We start from the raw sequence: 20,517 nt of genomic DNA on the forward strand, positions 1-20,517 counted from the left end.
ACACACACACACACACACACACACACACACACACACACACACACACATTTATTTTTGATATATTTTTTATTTATGCTATGGTCTATAGCGCATGTAGGCATACTTGAAGAGTTTGTGTTTGAAACGCTGTTCAGCTTCCGTCTATTAGTGGCGGAGGCAACTTTATATATAGTTGTACCAATATTAGGACCCATATCACCACCCAAGCGCATCTTTGGTGTAACCACCTAGAACCTGGGTATTATGGTGACATGTAGGTAATTTTTAAACCACTCGAGAAATTTATACGAGCACAGCCTCAAAATGAAAAAAGAAAAGAAGAATTTTTTTGGGAAACTTTTGGTGTTGCATTAGAATTGGATGCATTGAAAGCTTTTGATAGAGTGAGGTAAAATTTTTTTGTTTTCAAACTACTTTCCCACAACTTCTATCTCTCTCTCTGTCTCAGTTTCTTTTGAAATCGTACTTTTGCTGCTCTGGTAGACGGTCTATGTTTCCCTGATTTAAGTGTATCTTCAGTGGTGTTCCTCAGGGTTCTGTCCTGTCATCTATCGTCTTCCTTTTTATTCATCAATGCTCTTCTAAACCAGTCTTCTCGTCCTATCCATTCTTACGTTGATGATACCACCCTACACTTTTACACGTCTTTTCATAGATAACTAACCGGCGAGGTTGTGCAGGAAAGTCATAAAATGTCTGACTTCTGATTGGGACAGCAAACATATTGCTCAATGCCTCAAAAACTCAATTCCTTCATCTGTCAACTGCACATAACCTACCAAACGACTATTCCCTCTTTTTCAGTGATCCTCAGCTCTCACCCTCTTCTACACTGAACATCCTCTGTCTGTTCTTAAACTTATAATTTATACTGGAAACTTTATATATCATCTGTAGCTATTAACAACTTTATGAAGTTAGAAGTTTTGAGTCATCCCTAACAGTTTTGTCCTAACTCTCACACCCAGTTGTTAACTCTCTATAGAGGCCTCATTTGACCATGTATGATGGAGTATGCTTCGCATGTATTGTGGATTTCCACTTATAGCGCTTTTTTAGGTGAAATTAAATCAAAAGCTTTTCGTCTTATGAACTCCTCTCCTTTAACTAACTGTCTTCAACCTCTTTCTCATCGCAGCAATGTTGCATCTCTTGCTATCTTCTATCTATATTTTCATGCTGAATACTGTTTTAATCTTGTTAACTTCATGCTTCTCCTCTTCTCTTTACCTTGTTGTACAAGACCATTTTTTTTCTTTATTCTGTACACCTCTTTGATGTAAGAGTTAACCTGTATTCTCAATAATTTATTCCTTTCTTTTGGTAAACTCTGGAACTTTCTGCCTACTTCTGTTTTTCCACCTTTGTATGACTTGAACTCTTTCAAGGGAGAGATTTCAATACACTTAATTTGCTATATTTGACTACCATTTTTTTTTCTATTATTGCGGTTTTGTTGCCCTTGGCTGATATTTCTCTTACATAAAAAAATGACATTGAATTATGGTATTTTGTGGTTGATTTAGTCAGTTTTGAATTACTACTTTTCCATCCACAGTTTTTATTTTTTATTTTTAAGATCATGTAAAAGAAAAACAGGTGAAAAATTAGATGCCAACCAATATAAGAAAATATTGGATGTCATTAAAGAGAGTAGGTACTAATAGTTACATGAAGTTTGGAAGCAATAGTATTCTCAATAATTTAAAAAAAATTTCTGATTAAATTCCCTGAAACCTCCTCTGTTTTGAACTCTTTAAAGAGTGAGGCTTCGGCATATTTATTCATTTTTACTAATCTTAGACACTTCAGGGCCCATTTTTTTTCTTTCTTTTAATCTTTCATATAGAATAAATTAGAAAAAAAAGTCCAACTCCATGTTGTTGAACGATGGTGGTTGTATGGGAATAGAGTGAATGTCTAAAATTTTCTTTTATGTATTGACAGGGCTTTCATTTCTGCCGAACGTCATCCATCAGCTACTATTGTTGTGTACTGTGGCCGCTGGTTGACATCCTTTGCTGCCTTCCGCCACCTCCTCCGCCTCCAGCACAATGACACTCACTGTCGCGATAAGGAAGAGGAAAGCAGTCATGTTTAGTAGCCTTCTCATGTGTTTCCTCGGCACCTCTCTCCTCGCCGCAGCCTTTGGCACCGAGTATTGGTTTGTGTCCGATTCGAAATGGTCTTTCACCGGAAATGTCTCCGGCACCGTAAATTTTGGTCTCTTCAAAGGAAGGAATGTATTCAGGGTCAACGAACATCGGATGCACACACTTTACGGTGAGCCTGAGGAACACCTTGCCTTAAAACACGCGTTTTATTAGTACAGATGCTTCTGTGAACGAAAATAGTATTTGTTTCCTAGCAATATTAACTGGTATTGTGGTAGGTAAAAATACTGGTATATTTAATACTAATCGAAAGCTGTCTCTCTTTTTGCAATTCAATTTCAGTGATTACAATAATATTACATGGTCTATGTCGGATAAATGTCTGAAGTATCCCTCTATCCATGATGTTTACAGTCGTGTGTCTGAAAGACGTCTGTATGTATAGCTGCGCAGACACCAAAGAACACCGTGAGGAACAGTTACAGATGTTATTAGACAAAGAGGAGAATGGCCTGCTGGACAATTGTGAGAGGATATCACCAGGTCGATCGGCAAAAGTGATGGATCCGACACACATTCAACTAATGCAAGGCGTTGACAATGCGAGAAATACTAATTTTTGGAGTTTATTTTCCTCGCCATTCAATCCTGTGGGTCTTGTGGCTCACAGATTTGAGAGTGGTCCTATGGAAGAAGATTTTCTCGAGGAGTCGAAAGCGACAGATTCACCAGTGACCTCAAGCACCCTTGACCCTGACACACGTGAGTTGCAATAAACATGATGTAGCTTTTATTTCATCAATATGATTTTTATCGTGGTGGTGTTGTGCAGTAAAGTGTCGTGATGATGTGTCGTGCTGCGGTATGTGGTATGCTATATATATAGGGCGTGCATGCTGTGTTGAGGGGTGATATGTCTTTCTATGTTGTGTGGTGCGTTGGGCGTGTTATGCGGTGGTATGTTGTGCTATGCTGTGCTGTGTGGTTTGTTGTGCCGTGCTGTGTTGTGTGGCTATTGTCGTGGTGTGATTGAGAGCGATTTATGGCAGTAGTCGTAACGTGGCGGGATTTGTGGAGAGGCGGGCTGCATTATGTGGTGATGGTCGTGGTAAAGCAGGCTGTGTTGTGTGGCAGTAGTCGTGATGAAGCGGGCTATGGTGTATAGCAGTGGTCGTGGTGTGGTTGATTGTGTTGCGTGAAGATAGTCGTGGTGTGGCTAATCGATTGTGTTGCGTGAAGGTGGTCGTAGTGTGGCGGGCTATGTTGTGTAATGGCAAAGCCTGTGCGATGGTTTTGTTATGTTTTCAAACTTTTCCTGAGCGAGTACCACTTAGGGGTGTGGTACAGTCCCCGCGTAACAACTGGTTTCAGAAAAACTCAATTCCAGCAAATATCAATTTGTTCACAAGTAGAACACACAAATGAACTAACAACAAGGAACACAACTCGATATAATGCGAGTGATGCATCTGTTTCTTTACACCAGCTGATCGATGCCAGACTATCTTGTGTAAGGCAATAAGCATGATTCTCTCTCTCTCTCTCTCTCTCTCTCTCTCTCTCTCTCTCTCTCTCTCTCTCTCTCTCTCTCTCTCTCTCTCTCTCTCTCTCTCTCTCTCTCTCTCTCTCTCTCTCTCTCTCTCTCTCTCTCTCTCTCTCTCTCTCTCTCTCTCTCTCTCTCTCTCTCTCTCTCTCTCTCTCTCTCTCTCTCTCTCTCTCTCTCTCTCTCTCTCTCTCTCTCTCTCTCTCTCTCTCTCTCTCTCTCTCTCTCTCTCTCTCTCTCTCTCTCTCTCTCTCTCTCTCTCTCTCTCTCTCTCTCTCTCTCTCTCTCTCTCTCTCTCTCTCTCTCTCTCTCTCTCTCTCTCTCTCTCTCTCTCTCTCTCTCTCATGCCAGATCTCTCTCTCTCTCTCTCTCTCTCTCTCTCTCTTCAGTCTCTCTCTCTCTCTCTCTCTCTCTTCAGCCATCTTGTGTAAGGCAATAAGCACTGGTCTGAGTCAAGGGGCTCCATGTTTAGAGAGGAGCTGAGCACTAAGCAGTCCATCCTTTTCTCAGTGAACCTCAGTGTTGTGTATATTATGTTGGCATTTCATTAGTGATGATTTTATGTATCAGAGCTGCAGTTTTATATCCATAACGAAACTTAATATTTCCTCTTATTGTTTATCTCTATTTCATTAGGAAGGAGGAGAAGCGTCACATGCCCTCTACAAAATTAGGTCCATTCTGTTTTTAATTATTATTATTATTATTATTGTTATTATTATTATTATTATTATTATTATTATTATTATTATTATTATTGCTCTTCTTCTTATTATTATTCTTATTATTATTATTATTATCATCATCATCATCATCATCATCATTAGTGTACAAATATTCATACAACTCAGTTCCCCTGAAGACGCCGTAGGCAACCACGGTCGGGAAATGAATTAAACTCCTTACAACTGTTTTCCTCCACCTCCCCCGCTCCATTATTATTATTATTATTATTATTATTATTATTGTTGGTATTGTTGTTGTTGTTGTTACTGTTATTATTATTATTATTATTATTATTATTATTATTATTATTATCATTGCTTTTGTCATTATTATTATTATTATTATTATTATTATTATTATTATTATTATTATTATTAATTATTGATGTTGTTGTTACAGCGGAAAACTTAGAATATATGGACTATGGACTGTGGGTGGGAACTATCGCGTGCCTGAGTGCCGGGCTGCTGATGGCCGTGGTGGGCGCTCTCTTCGCCATCGTCAACACTGCCACCACGCCCGTCGAGGCTATTACAGGAATTCCCGGTCTCTACCTCTGGAACTCCCTCGCAGGTGGGTAGTTGTTCATAATGAGTAAATAAGTAGGTAAATTTAGATAATGAAGATATAGCCGTATGGTAGTCAGTCCTTCATTGCGACCTATTTTCTTGATAAATGCTGTTTGGCTGGCTCTGCTCGCCCGATCTCAATCAACGTTCAGATCACATCAAGAACAGGTGGTAAATAGAAAATTCTGTTTGTCATTGCAGTTCTTGGCATAAAACCCATAGATTGCAGCTATCCAAGTGTTTGTTTATATTTTTCCTCTCTTCTTTTCCTCAAGATCAGCGCTTCCCAACCTGGGATGCTAGCACCCTCTGGGGGGCCTGAAATCAATTATAGGGATTGCTGGGAAGTGGTGGACACACTTCACTTTCTTTTACTTTCTAAAAACAAGATATTAGTTAGGGTGCTGGACTGCGTAGACATGACAACAGGGGTTGCTATGGTCGGAAAAGGTTTGGAAACGCTGCTCTAGATCAGTATGTCTCTTGGGATTAGCCAACTGAATTATATTGATGTTCTCATTTATATTTATATTTTTACTGAAAGTGTAAACCAAAACAACATATCTTTTAGGGAACATCGTGTGTCTTCTATCAACTCTTTTTTTTATTTAACAAAATGAGTCGACGCTGCAAATATAACTAAGGTTCTCTATATATTATACTTGAAGGGTGAATTTATCGAAAGCCTAAATGAAAATAAAAAAATTCTTATTTATTACAATTCCAAAATGCAATATTTCTTTTCTTCTTTACGCTCGTGCATGATTGTCTGAAATATTTATATTGCTACGTACCCTCCCTTACCAGCCGCTTAGCACAGCCCTCACAGCACTCACAGGGGACACCAGGGGAAGACAAGAGATACTCACGGGCGTGGTTCGGTGACTGCAGTTTGAAGTGAAGTGGCACTGGCTAGAACTCACTGGGCAGATACTCTCAGACAGACAGAACAAACAGGCAAATTGGGAAAAGGTACAGGCGCAGAGTCTACTTAATGGATTTATTTGCCATAAACCACCACTCACAGGTATCTACATAGTAGGGCGCACGAACGAGACACACACATTCACTTAGTCCCAGTCACTAGCACAGTACATTCTCACTGCTCATAACTCTTTCTTGTGGTCGGAAGCTGTAGCGCCACTGTGTCTGGCGACACTGTCCCCAGCTAGTCCCTTGGTCCAAGAATTCTTTCCAGCTGGTCTCCTCGTTCTTGCTGCACACATAGCTGCTTCCTTGTCTTCAGCAACACAGGACAGCTGCTTGCCCTCCTTCAGGATACACAGGGGTCGGGCAGATAGGTTACACACGAGCAGGAGACTAGTATCTCTTTTCAAATGGCGACGCAGGGCTGTTCTGTGTTCTGGTCTTCTGTCGAGCCAAGGGGTGTCTCCCCTTGCGCTTCTTCCCGCTTATATTTCGTGCCAAGCACTGGCGTCCTCCCTGGCTGCTTTATTCCCTCCCCTCTACGTTGCTCGGTGATATACAACTACTATGACCAGTTAATACGTGTTTTTCACGAAATATTTCAAACAGTTCACAGTTGATCACAGAGAACTGAATAGTACATACAACATTTTTTTCTGTTCTGGCTTAATAAATGGGCTTTCTGGTGTGGAACCATTACGTCATACTTGCGTAGCAACCAACCAACCAATTCTTTGTTGCGGTTTGACCATTTTTCACTTCATCTACTAATTACTAGTAACGTTCGTCTCTTAAATACCAAATTCGTTGCCACAGAGTATCAATCTTTTCTCAGTTCAGCATAAAGACGTTGTTTCATTACGTACACGAAGTAACTAGATTTACAATTCTCCATCTTGCGATTAATTAGATACAAAATGAAAATATTTGTCCGCGAGCTCGTGCCGACTCAATAGAGAATAGATCAATACTGCAATGAAACTTAGAACTTTTCTAGCAGACTAGATGGTATCAAAATGAACTCACCACCTAATTCAACATAATTGTCGTGATCCGAGTTGTTGCACGACGTTGCCCAATTTCTCTGGCTACTGGTTATAAAACCCTGGGGTGGTTTTCTGTTTTTTACTTACAAAAATCATATCTGTACATAAGATGTTAGATGCGTCGCCGGCAATATACAAGCATCACTTAATTCGTTTCGTCGTCTTTTCCGCTACAAATCATTACAATTTCCCATTGTAACCAAACATAATAAGAATTACTTCAACTTAGTATTTTTTTTTATGTAGGAGAGAGGGCCAGCCAAGGGCCAAAAAAAAAAAAAAAAAAAGGCCCACTTGGGTGCTAGAAGAAAGAAAAGCGTTAGCCAAAATTAGGGATCAAATGTCTTGATACCTCCCTCTTAAAAGAAGACAAGTCGTAGAAAGGCGGAAATACAGAAGCAGGTAGGGAGTTCCAGAGTTTACCAGAGAAAGATATGAATGATTGAGAGTACTGGTTAACTCTTGTATTAGAAAGTTGAACAGAAAAGAAATGAGAGAAGGAAGAAAGCCTTGTGCAGCGAGGCCGCAGGAGGATATACGAATACAACATTGTAACTCACCACTGAAAATGATTGTCTCATGTGCAATAATTCCAACTTTCTCTTTACATCTATATATTCTTACACCAAAATATCTTCAAGATATTCTTTTAACAAATTTTACCTCAACGACGTGCACCATATCCTCATAGCCTTATTACAACATTCGAACACTGTACTTTATTTATCAATGAATCTCATAAGAGTTATTATTATTTCTTCTCTTCTCTTCCTTCATTAGAGTATATATGAATTCGGCGTCGCACACGTAATTTCAATATCCAAACAACGCAACCACAATACGTAACTTATTCATCAAGGCATATTATTTCCAATATGCATAAGAATATGCATCCGATTGAGACTATTCATAATGCACAATATTATGTCTCGACGTCATATTGTTCCATTTACTACACACATAAATTCCATACATATACCAAATAATAAATTACATACATATATACCAATAACACCTCAATATCTTATCCTTATTCCTCCTCCGTTCTAATTTTTCTCAAAGACTACATTGCAACTTATAAGCCCCACTTACTGTTACATAATGTAGAAAACGCCCATCCCGCCTCCTCGGCCACCATCAGAGCCACTCAGAGCCTCAGCTGTCTCTCTCTCTCTGATTCCTCTCTCATCTCTTTCTCTCCCATTCCTTTCAAACTTTTCTTCAGAGACCTCAGGGGGGAGTGTCTTGACCTACAACAACGTGCCCATCAAGGGTACCGTCCACCAGTCAAGTAAAAGACATGTAAAAAACAACAACAACAACACATAGTTGTTGTCCTGTCCCAGGATGTTTACCTGGTACCATGGCCTGGGTCATTAAAACTTTTTATTTTTTTACTACTCCTACATATGTTTTTTCATTGTTATTTCTTCATATATTTCATTGTGATGTAGGTATACCACGTATATTTGATCGTGATAGGTATCCAACATAATCTTGAAAATATGTACAATAGATGACACTGTTTTATATATAGGCATGATGTTCTTTGGAGTATACAAAATATCTAGATATTCTGTGCAGTACCGGATTTCTCATTTGCCTGGTAAAGTCCATTGAATGTCGCTAGAATGCATAGTACTCAAATGACGGACGGACGGACGAACATTACAGATCTCTACTGAAAGACAAAAGAGAAGGCATATGAAGAGCGACAAGAAGTGAGGGAGCTAACCTTGACATGTTTACTTACAACTCAACCGGGAGGAGGAGGAACAGCAGCAATAGCAGCAACAGCAGCAGCTTGCAAAAGATTAAGAAGGTAGATGTGGTGAGAAGATATTAATCACGAGAGAATGACGCGCACGTATCCATGAGAGTAAAATAAAATAAAAAGGGTTTACAAAGAAGGACGCGCTGTTCAGAAATGCTGCAAGAAGCAATTATTAAAGACCACAACAACCAACATAAAAAAAAAAACAACAACAAAAACGACCGCAGCAGCGACGGAAACAAGCCTGCGAGAAACACGCAGAAATAGAAGTTGGTAAAAAAAAAGTCCATATATATTCAAACTAAAAAAAAATAGCTGTGTAACTTTGGTGTGGAGTATAAACAAGTGTGGAAAGAGATAAAAAACAAATGCATGGAATGAATATACAATATAAACAAATGGTATATATCACAAGAAAGAGAGATAGATAGATAGATAGATAGATAGAGAGAGAGAGAGAGAGAGAGAGAGAGAGAGAGAGTATTGAGGGTAACATGTGGAGTTTAACACTATTGCTGAGGTAGCTCCAGGAACCAGGATAGAGGGAGAATCAGAGTATGGAGAGAGGGAGAGCGAGCCACATGCGAGTGATAAGCTAACTGGATCTGAAAATGAGATGGATAAAAATGCTCGTGAAGCTGATCATAAGTTAGTAAGCTGCAAGCGGAATGCATGTTTCGAAAATAATAGTGAATTAACAAAGTAAATAAGGTAACATTAAAAAAGAGTCTCTAAGGCTAGAGAGGCGGCGTCAAGTGAATTCAGCTGTAAAGAAATACGATAAATGAATATGCAAATCTGTAAACGACCGTCAGTTAAAGTTCTCTACTGAAAAAAATAAAATAAAATCTCCTTTTCCTTAAAAGTATATATATATATATATATATATATATATATATATATATATATATATATATATATATATATATATATATATATATATATATATATATATATAGCTAAGTTACGCACAGCGAGAGTTAAATCATTTGAGACCGACAAAAGTCCACGATGAAAACCCTCAACGTTTTCAGTATTTATTTTTCGATAACTGTCTTCCACTCACCAGCGAACACATCGTTTTATTATTTTATATATTTTATGTCTTGTTTTGTGTCCATCCACTAGTATTGTATTTCTGCCAAGAATGAACAGAGCACACGCTCGCTCCACTAACTGTTGTAAGAAAGAAACGTTTACTGAAATACATAGTAACATCACAGCTTCTTCAAAACAACAACAACAACAAAAAAGAATTAATGCACACGAACCAAACATCCATCCGTGATCGTTACCAATTCGTCCCCCCCCTCTCTCTCTCTCTCTCTCTCTCTCTCTCTCTCTCTCTCTCTCTCTCTCTCGGCCGATTTCTTAAACGGTGAAAACCTGGAAAACCATATTGATAGTTAGCTAGACACACAAATGGATTTAATTTGACGTGCATTTGACGCGGTTCTGTGCATGCCTAGGATTCCACGTTATTGGAACATTCATGTGTTAACCCACCACACAGCATGGGGCGATCACACTAACGGGTGACTAACCCGTGAGAGAATGTAAAAATGTAAGATAAGTATTCATTATATTAAAAACGCTTATCAAAATCATTAAATATACTATTATTCTATTTAAGTTATTGTTTAACTTGTCTTTTTCAATTAGTAATACTGTAATCACAACAAGTACAGGATTTTAAAACAATATGGTGGTCTCGCGTGGATTGTGGGTGATACAATCAGATAATGCATCAGATGAGTGCCCTTAATTTTTCACTCTGTTAACCTACGGCCGATTTCATTAACGGTGAAAACATAGAATACCACATTGATAATTATTAGCCAGACTTACACAAATGATTTTCTTAAACGCATCTGACGCGGTTCTGTGTATTGGTTATTACAATATCCAACCACTGTGCTTTATTCATCAGTGAATCTCATATGCAGTAATTACAACTTTCCCCCTTTCAACCAGTTACCCACATATAAGAATTACCTTTACTTGGTGCATGAATACAAGCTATCAACTTAACACACCACTAAGTATATCACCATACAAATATAAGTACCTTTCTTCATTCACGACAATGACAACATAGCACACCAACGAATATAATGACAAATCGTGATATATCCTCGCAAGTACTTCACTCAACGAATCTCTTTCTCTTGGTAACCAGCCATACATAATAACTACTTTAACTTCGTACACCAATACACACAAATATGTATGTTATGTAACTTATTCGTGAAAGCAACACACATGCACATACGTACGTAGATGTACACAGGATCTTTTACTCTTGACATGAAAATGCAAGTACATAACGGCGTCATATTGATCTAAGTACGTACACATAAACACACATACTAAAATAATACCTAAACATCCTATGATGATTATTCCTCCTTTCTAAATTATCTCAGACTTCATTGCAACTTTGGTTCCACTTACTGTTTATATGAGGCACAATGTGATCATGCCTCCTCAGTTACACAGCCTAGGCAGCCCCACTCCTAGGCTATCCTCCCTTCCTGCTTCCTCTCTCGCCTCTACCTTCCCAGACCTCTACAACCTTCCTTCAGAGAATTCAGGCGGGGGGGTCAGACTTGACCTACAATAACACGTCCATCCAGGTACCGTTCACCAGTCAGATGAAAGCTCACGTGTGCGGAACCAACAACATGACTGTCCCTGGATGTTTACTGGCTACCCTGCCCTGAGTAATTACAATTGTTTTTCTTTTGACCCCTCGCCGTAGCTCCTAATCCCTTTTCTGGCCGGGTGCGACAGCACACTGCGTACTAGCGAACTATTATAAATCCATCCGTGTTTCCTTCGTTTCTTGTTTCTTCTATATTATATTGTGATGTAGCCATCCGATGCGTACATTCCTCATTCTTTTCTCAACCTAAACCTTCTAAACCTTGGTTTAACACAACCTGTTCTCGTGCTATACATGATAGAGAGGTTGCCCACAAAAGGTACTTGAGCCTTCCATCTCCTGAATCTCATGCACTTTATATTTCTGCCCGGAATCATGCCAAGTCTGTTCTTCAACTTGCCAAACACTCTTCATAAATAGAAAATGTCAAAATCTTTCAAACTCTAACTCCCTCGTGACTTCTGGCATCTGGCCAAAAACATCTCCAATAACTTTACTTCTTCATCTTTCCCTCCTTTATTTCATCCTGATGGCACCACTGCCATCTCATCTGTCTCTAAAGCTGAACTCTTCTCTCAAACCTTTGCTAACAACTCCACCTTGGATGATTCTGGGCTTGTCCTCCTCTCCTCCTCCCTCTGACTATTTCATGTCTTCAATCAAAATTCTTCGTAATGATGTTTTCCATGCCCTCGCTGGCCTAAACCCTCGGAAGGCTTATGGACCTGATGGGGTCCCTCCTATTGTTCTCAAAACTGTGCTTCCGTGCTTGCACCTTGCCTGGCCAAACTCTTTCAACTATGTCTATCGACTTCTACCTTTCCTTCTTGCTGGAAGTTTGCCTACATTCAGCCTGTTCCTAAAAAGGGTGACCGTTCTAATCCCTCAAACTACCGTCCTATAGCTTTAATCTCTTGCTTGTCTAAAGTTTTTTAATCTATCCTCAATAGGAAGATTCTTAAACATCTGTCACTTCACAATCTTCTATCTGATCGCCAGTATGGCTTCCGTCAAGGTCGCTCTACTGGTGATCTTCTGGCGTTCCTTACTGAGTCTTGGTCATCCTCTTTTAGAGATTTCGGTGAAACTTTTGCTGTAGCGTTAGACATATCAAAAGCTTTTGATAGAGTCTGGCACAAAGCTTTGATTTCAAAACTGCCCTCCTACGGTTTCTATCCTTCTCTCTGCAACTTTATCTCAAGTTTCCTTCTTTACCGTTCTATTGCAGCTGTGGTAGACGGCCACTGTTTTTCTCCCAAATCTATTAACAGTGGTGTTCCTCAAGGTTCTGTTCTTTCTATTATTCATTAATGATCTTCTTAAGCAAACTTCTTACCTTATCCACTCTTACGGTGATGATACCACTCTACATCTTTCCACGTCCTTTCAGAAACGACCAACCCTTCAGGAATTCGTCAGATCACGCAATAACGCCACATAACACCTGACTTCTGATCTTTCTAAGACTTCTGACTGGGATAGGGAAATTTAGTTGTATTCAATGCCTCAAAAACTCAAATCCTCCATCTATCAACTCGACACAACCTTCCAGACAACTATCCCCTCTTCTTCAATGACACTCAACTGTCTCTCTCTTTCACACTGAATATCCTCTGTCTGTCCTTTACTCTTTTTCTTTGCTGGAAATTTCACTTCTCATCTCTTGCTAAAACAGTTTCTATGAAGTTAGGCGTTCTGCGGCGTCCCCGCCAGTTTTTCTCGCCCCTCCAACTGCTAACTCTGTACAAGGGCCTTATCCGTCATTGTATGGAGTACTCTTCGTATGTCTGGGGTGGAGTTCCATTCATACTGCTTTATTAGATAGGGTGGACCAAAAGATTTTCGTCTCGTCAGTCCCCTCCTCTGACTGACCGTCTTCACCCTCTCTCTCTTAAGGCCAAAATGTTGCATGTCTTTATATCTTTTATCGCTATTTTCATGCTAACTACTTTACTGATCTTGCTAACTGCATGCCTCCCATCCTCCTGCGGCCTCGCTGCACAAGGCTTTCTTCTTCCTCTCACCCCTATTCTGTCTAACTACCTAATGCAAGAGTTAACCAGTACTCTCAATCATTCATACCTCTCGCTGGTAAACTCTGTAACTCCTGCGTCTGTATTTTCATCTTCCTTTGACTTAACTTCTTTAAAGAGAGAGGTGTTGAGACATTTGTCCTTAAATTTTGGCTAACTCCCATGTCTTTTAGCAAACTGGCAACATAGTGGGCCTTTTTTTTTCATATTTTGTTGCCCTTGTCATGCTGTCCCTTTTACATAAAAGAAAAAAAATTAGACGCAGTAGCAGCAACAGCAGAAGAAGCAGCAGCAGCAGCAGCGGCAGCAGCAGCAGTAGCATCAGCAGCAGCAGCACAAGCAGCAGTAGCATCATCATCATCATCAGCAGCAGCAGTAGCAGCAGCAACAGCATCAGCATCACAAGCAGCAGTAGCAGCAGCAGCACAAGCAGCAGTAGCAGCAGCAGCACAAACTGCAGTAGCAGCCTTAGCAGCAGCAGCACAAGCAGCAGTAGCAGCAGCAGCACAAACTGCAGTAGCAGCCTTAGCAGCAGTAGCAGCAGCAGCACAAGCAGCAGTAGCAGCAGCAGCAGCAGCAGCAGTAACAGCAACAGCAACAGCACAAGAAGCAGTAGCATCATCATCATCATCAGCATCAGCAGCACAAGCAGCAGTAGCATCAGCAGCAGCACCACCACAAGCAGCAGTAGCATCAGCAGCAGCACCACCACAAGCAGCAGTAGCATTAGCAGCAGCAGCAGCACAAACGGCAGTAGCATCAGCAGCAGCAGCACAAGCGGCAGTAACATCAGCAGCAGCAGCACAAGCAGCAGTAACTCTCATTCTAAATTTATCTGTGCTGTTTATCTCTCCCCTAACTCTTCTGACTATAGTCTTCGACTACTTAACTTCCAAAGTGGAGCACATTCTGTCCCTCTACCCTTTCGCTGAGATTTCCATCCTTGGAGATTTCAATGTTCACCACCAGCTATGGTTTTCATCTCCCTTCACCGACCATCCTGGTGAATTAGCCTTCAACTTTGCTGCCCTCCATGACCTAGAGCAACTGGTGCATCACCCTACCCGTATTCCTGGCCGTCTTGGAGACACGCCCAACATTCTTGATCTCTTCCTCACCTCTAATCCTTCTGCTTATGCTGTCTCCCTTTCATTTCCGTTGGGCTCCTCCGATCACAATCTCATTACTGCATCTTGTCCTATTTTTCCAATCCCTCCACAGGATCCCCAAAAGCAGAGGTGCCTGTGGCGTTTTGTCTCTGCCATTTAGGGGGGACCTGAGGAGGTATTATGCTGATTTTCCCTGGAATGATTACTGCTTCCGTGTCAGAGACCCATCTCTTTGTGCTGAACGCATAACAGAGGTGATAGTGTCTGGCATGGAGGCGTACATTCCTCATTCTTTATCTCAACCTAAACCTTCTAACCCTTGGTTTAACTCAGCCTGATAGAGAGGTTGCCCACGAAAGGTACTTGAGCCTTCCATCTTCTGAATAACTTGAAATTTCTCCCATGCTTCCTCCCCCTCCCCTTATTTTTCCCTGCATTCTCTCGTGGCTATGAACTTATAAGGCAAATAAAACATGTTCATATATATATATATATATATATATATATATATATATATATATATATATATATATATATATATATATATATATATATTTTCTGCCCGCCTCCGCCTGGGCCACACCATACTCCTTACTTGCATCGCCTACGTCTGTCTTGTAACCACTTCTGCCCTTGGTCTAGGACTACCCCTGAGGCCATGGAACATTTCCTGCTTCAATGGCCTCGCCTTCTCTCTCAACATAGTGCATTACGCTTCCGCCTCTCCTCCCTGGCCATCACAACACTCGACCTGCCCACCGTCTTGGCGGCCTCAGGCGTCCACCTTTCTTAGCAACCTGTTGTCCTTTGCCTTACTTGTGCCTTCTTGAGGAAGACCTGCCAGCTACCACGCCTGTGATACCCACACAGGACTACCCCAGGGCTCATAAGGATTCAAAAGAGGCCACGAAAATCTATGGATCCTTATGAGCCCTGGGGTACTCATGTGTGGGTATCACAGGCGTGGTAGCTGGCCGATCTTCCTCAAGAAGGCACAAGTAAGGCGAAGGTCAGCAGGTTGCCTGAGGCCGCCAAGAGGATGGGCAGGTCGAGTGTTGTGATGGCCAGGGCGGAGAGCCGGGAGCGTAATGCACTATGTTGAGAGAGGAGGCGTGGGCATTGAAGCAGGAAATGTTCCATGGACTCAGGGTAGTCCTACACCAAGGGCAGAAGGGGTCACAAGACTGATGTAGGCGATGCAAGTGAGCACTGAGCGTGGTGTGGCCCAGGCGGAGACGGGCAATTGTTGATTTGCCTTGCGCTCTTTCCCGTGACTGACTGACTGTTTGAATCTTGTAATGGCGCTCATCCTGCCCCGCTGATGGATCCCCCTATCCCTCACCCCCTTACTACCTACGACCCGTGCGCCATCTGTTCGAAGCGAGGTTCCCTAACCAATTCCTCCAGCCCGCCCATTGAACCCGTATATCCTTGCCACAGACTAACTGTCTTCAGCCTCTTTCTCACCGCCGAAATGTTGCATCTCTTTCTATCTTTTATCGCTATTTTCATGCTAACTGCTCTAATGATCTTGCTAACTGCATGCCTCCCATCTTCCTGCGGCCTCGCTGCACAAGGCTTTTTTCTTCCTCTCATCCCTATTCTGTCCAACTCTAACGCAAGAGTTAACCAGTACTCTCAATCATTTATCCCTCTCACTGGTAAACTCTGGAACTCCCTCCTTGCATCTGTATTTCCGACTTCCAACAACTTGTCTTCTTTTAAGAGCGAGGTATCCAGGCATTTGCTCCCCAATTTTGGCTGACGCTTTACCACTTTTTAGAGAGCCAGCACTCAAGTGGGCCTTTTTTTTAATATTTTCTTTTCTTTGCCCTTGGCTGGCTCTCTTCCCTACATAAAAAAAAGGCATCAGCAGCAGCAACACAAGCGGCAGTAGCAGCAGCAGCAGCAGCAGTAGTAGCAGCAGCACAAGCAGCAGTAGCAGTAGCATCAGTAGCAGCAGCAGTAGCAGCAGCAGCAGCACAAGCAGCACTAGCAGCACCAGCAACAGCACAAGCAGCAGTAGCATCAGCAGCAGCAGCAGTAACAGTAGCAGCAGCAGTAGCACAAGCAGCAGTAGCATCAGCAGCAGCAGCACAAGCAGCAGTAGCATCAGCAGCGGGAACAGTAGCAGCAGCAGCAGCAGCAGCAGCAGCAGCAGCAGTAGCAGCAGCAGCAGCAGCAGCAGCAGCAGCAGCAGCAGTAGCAGCAGCAGCAGCAGCAGCAGCAGCAGCAGCAGCAGCAGCAGCAGCAGCAGCAGCAGCAGCAGCAGCAGCAGCAGCAGCAGCAGCAGCAGCAGCACAAGCAGCAGTAGCAGTAGCAGCAGCAGCACAAGCAGCAGTAGCATCAGCAGCAGCAGCAGTAGCAGTAGCAGCAGCAGCAGCACAAGCAGCAGTAGCATCAGCAGCAGCAGCACAAGCAGCAGTAGCATCAGCATCAGCAGCACAAGCAGCAGTAGCATCAGCAGCAGCAGCACAAGCAGCAGTAGCATCAGCAGCGGGAACAGTAGCAGCAGCAGCACAAGCAGCAGTAGCATCAGCAGCAGCAGCACAAGCAGCAGCAGCAGCAGCAGCAGCAGCAACATTAGCAGCAGCAGCAGCAGCAGCAGCAGCAGCAGCAGCAGCAGCAGCAGCACAAGCAGCAGTAGCATCAGCAGCGGGAACAGTAGCAGCCGTAGCACAAGCAGCAGTAGCATCAGCAGCAGCAGCACAAGCAGCAGTAGCATCAGCAGCAGCAGCAGCAGCAGCACAAGCAGCAGTAGCATCAGCAGCAGCAGCAGCAGCAGCAGCAGCAGCAGTAGCAGCAGCAGCAGCAGCACAAGCAGCAGTAGCATCAGCAGCAGGAACAGCAGCAGCAGCAGCAGTAGCAGCAGCAGCAGCAGCAGCAGCAGCAGCAGCAGCAGCAGCAGCAGCAGCAGCAGCAGCAGCAGCAGCAGCAGCAGCAGCAGCAGCAGCAGCAGCAGCAGCAGCAGCAGCAGCAGCAGCAGCAGCAGCAGCAGCAGCAGCAGCAGCAGCAGCAGCAGCAGCAGCAGCAGCAGCAGCAGCAGCAGCAGCAGCAGCAGCAGCAGCAGCAGCAGCAGCAGCAGCAGCAGCAGCAGCAGCAGCAACAGCAGCAGCAGCAGCAGCAGCAGCAGTAGCAGCAGTAGCAGTAGCAGCAGCAGCAGCAGCAGCAGCAGCAGCAGCAGCAGCAGCAGCAGCAGCAGCAGCAGCAGCAGCAGTAGCAGCAGCAGCAGCAGCAGCAGCAGCAGCAGCAGCAGCAGCAGCAGCAGCAGCAGCAGCAGCAGCAGCAGCAGCAGCAGCAGCAGCAGCAGCAGCAGCAGTAACAGCAGCAGCAGCAGCTGCAGCAGCAGCAGTAACAGCAGCAGCTGCAGCAGCAGCAGCAGCAGTAGTAGCAGCAGCAGCAGGACAAGGAGCAGAAGCAGCAATAGCATCAGCGGCAACAGCAGTAGCAGCAGCAGCACAATCAGCAGTAGCAGCAGCAGCACAAGCAGCAGCAGCAGCAGCAGCAGCAGTAGCATCAGTAGCACAAGAAGCAGCAGCAGCAGCAGCAGAAGCAGTAGCAGCAATACATTAGTTATTATTATTATTTTTATTATTATTATTATTATTATTATTATTATTATTATTATTATTAGTAGTAGTAGTAGTAGTAGTAGCAGCCGTAGAATCAGGAACAGCATTGATAGGAATAGCAGCTTTAATACATACTATATCCGACCCACCACTTACATGTGAAATTATTTTTTTTCCGGTTCTCTAACAGAGTGGTCGATGAAATGGAACGGACTCAGTAATCATGTTGTTAGTGCTGAGTCAATAGGGAGCTTTAAAAAATTATTAGATAAATTTATGGATGGGGATGATTGATGGATCAAGTAGCGTAGCTCTTAGGGAGGCGATGGTGTAGTGGATGAGGTAGTGAGTGTGGAATCGGGCAGACGACCACGCATAGGTTCGAATCCTACCAAGAACGGCCTTTAAACTATGCTATTTGTCGAGTGGTTTAAAGTTAACTTCATGTCACCATGATACCCAGGTTATAGGTGGTTACATCAAAGATGCGTTTGGGTGGTGATATGGGTCCTAATATGGGTACCACTATACCACTATAAATACATTTTTTTTTGCGCCACTAATGGGTGGAAGCTTAACAGCGTTTCCGATACTCTTCAAGTTTCCTACAGGCGGTATAGGCCAGGACATAATAAAAAAAGAAAAAAGATACTGGGACTACCACGTGTTGGTCTGACAGCCTCTTGCAGGTTTCCTCATTTTCTTATGTTCTTATTCCTTTTTGGTCAGAACACTTCACATCCGAGCCGATTTACTTTTTTTTTTTTTTCGGCAGCTGTCTTCGACATGTTGACGGTCATCCTGTGGGCAGTGCAGTTCCATAAACATCTTACCGATAACGTACTCCTCTACGACGCCAACGACGGATGGACCACTAAGGGCATGGAAGTCTTCGGTTATTCTTTCTGGTAGGTGCTTCACACATCCTTTTTCCCTGTTGCTATACTTCGTCTAAGGACAGAAACGAGAAGAAATAATGGAGATCTTTTTTCTCATTCCTTCTGTCCTTACTTTTTTCGTACGTCGTCTTAACAATAATTTTTGCTTAGGTTGCCCCTGATAGCCGATTCGCAACCGCTATCCTTTTTTGTCCATCTCTGTACTCGTTTCATTCTTGGAAGAACGTTTGCCTGATTAATTAGCTAATCTGTCACATCAAAGTTTCTTTTTAGTATGTCAGTTATCTTTTCTTTATTTTCATTGATTCATATATTAAGTATGTGTACATCAAACATACAGTGTTATGAATGACACGAATTTTAAGATAGCAGAGTGGATTTTACATAAATATCACAACATTTGACACCTTAGCTTTGAAACATTGCCATATAGGTCGAGAGTAGCTGGAATGCTTATCATTAGGGTCAAGTCACTTAGGTCAGAGAACGGGAAGGGTGGTTAGCCTCTCAGGTGTCATTTCACGACTGGCCTGTATATATATATATATATATATATATATATATATATATATATATATATATATATATATATATATATATATATATATATATATATATATATATATATATACATATATGCAAGAGGGAGACCTTCCAAGGGCAACAAAACATTGAAAAAAAGAAAGCAAGCCCACTGAAACTGCAGGTTCCCTAAAAGATTTTAAAGGAATTAGCCCAAAAATAGGGCCAAATCTCTTGAGATCTCCCTCTTAAAAGAAGTCATGTCGTAGGAAAATGGAAATACAGAAGTAGGCATGGGGTTCCAGAGTGTATCCATGGAAGGTATGTATGATCGAGAGTACTGGTTAACTCTTGCGTTAGAGAGTTGGACAGAATGAGGATGAGAAGAAGAAAGCCTTCTATGGCGAGGCCGCAGGAGGAGGGGAGGCATGCAGTTAGCAAGATCAGTGGAGCAGTTAGCATGAAAATAGCGATAAAAGATAGAAAGACATGTAACATTCTGGCGGTGAGAAAGAGGATGATGACAGTCAGTCAGAGGAGGGGAATTGATGACTTGAAAACTTTTGATTTCACCGTATCTAATAAAACTGTGTGAGTGGAAACCTCCCAAATATGAGAAGAGTATTCCATACAAAGATGGATAAGGCTCTTGTACAGAGTTAGCAGTTGAAGGGGCGAGAAAAACTGGCGGAGACACCTCAGAACCCCTGACTTCTTAGAAACTGTTTTAACAAGTGATCAGATGTGAAGTTTCCAGTTATGATTATGAGTAAATGATTGGCCGAGGATATTCAGTGTGGAAGAGGGAGACTGTTGAGTGTCATTGAAGAAGAGGGGATAGTTGTTTGGAAGATTGTGTTGAGTTGATAGATGAAGGAATTGAGTTTTTGAGGCATTGAATACTACAAAGTTTTCTCTGCCCCAATAAGAAATCTTAGAAAGAACAGAAGTCAGGCGTTCTGTGACATCCCTGCATGATCTCTTGATTTCCTGAAGGGTTGTTCGTCTAAGAAAGGAC

At 42.4% G+C, this 20,517-nt stretch overlaps 1 protein-coding gene across 3 annotated transcripts in view; it reads left to right on the forward strand.

Moving 5' to 3' along the window:
* The window catches only part of LOC123516416 (clarin-2-like), a 366,448-nt gene that overhangs the window by 312,524 nt on the left and 33,407 nt on the right, over nt 1-20,517 (forward strand). Inside the window, exons 2-5 of one of the 3 annotated variants that reach the window (XM_045275679.1) lie at nt 1,948-2,283; nt 2,529-2,876; nt 4,783-4,956; nt 18,854-18,986. In XM_045275679.1, coding sequence (XP_045131614.1) covers nt 2,055-2,283; nt 2,529-2,876; nt 4,783-4,956; nt 18,854-18,986 — 884 coding nt within the window. In that variant the 5' untranslated portion in view covers nt 1,948-2,054. The remainder of the gene's footprint in view (nt 1-1,947; nt 2,284-2,528; nt 2,877-4,782; nt 4,957-18,853; nt 18,987-20,517) is intronic. The other 2 variants (XM_045275680.1, XM_045275681.1) reach the window with 2 other exon arrangements.

This window comes from Portunus trituberculatus, chromosome 41 (genome assembly GCF_017591435.1).
Source record: "Portunus trituberculatus isolate SZX2019 chromosome 41, ASM1759143v1, whole genome shotgun sequence".
NCBI classification, from domain to species: Eukaryota; Metazoa; Arthropoda; class Malacostraca; order Decapoda; family Portunidae; genus Portunus; species Portunus trituberculatus.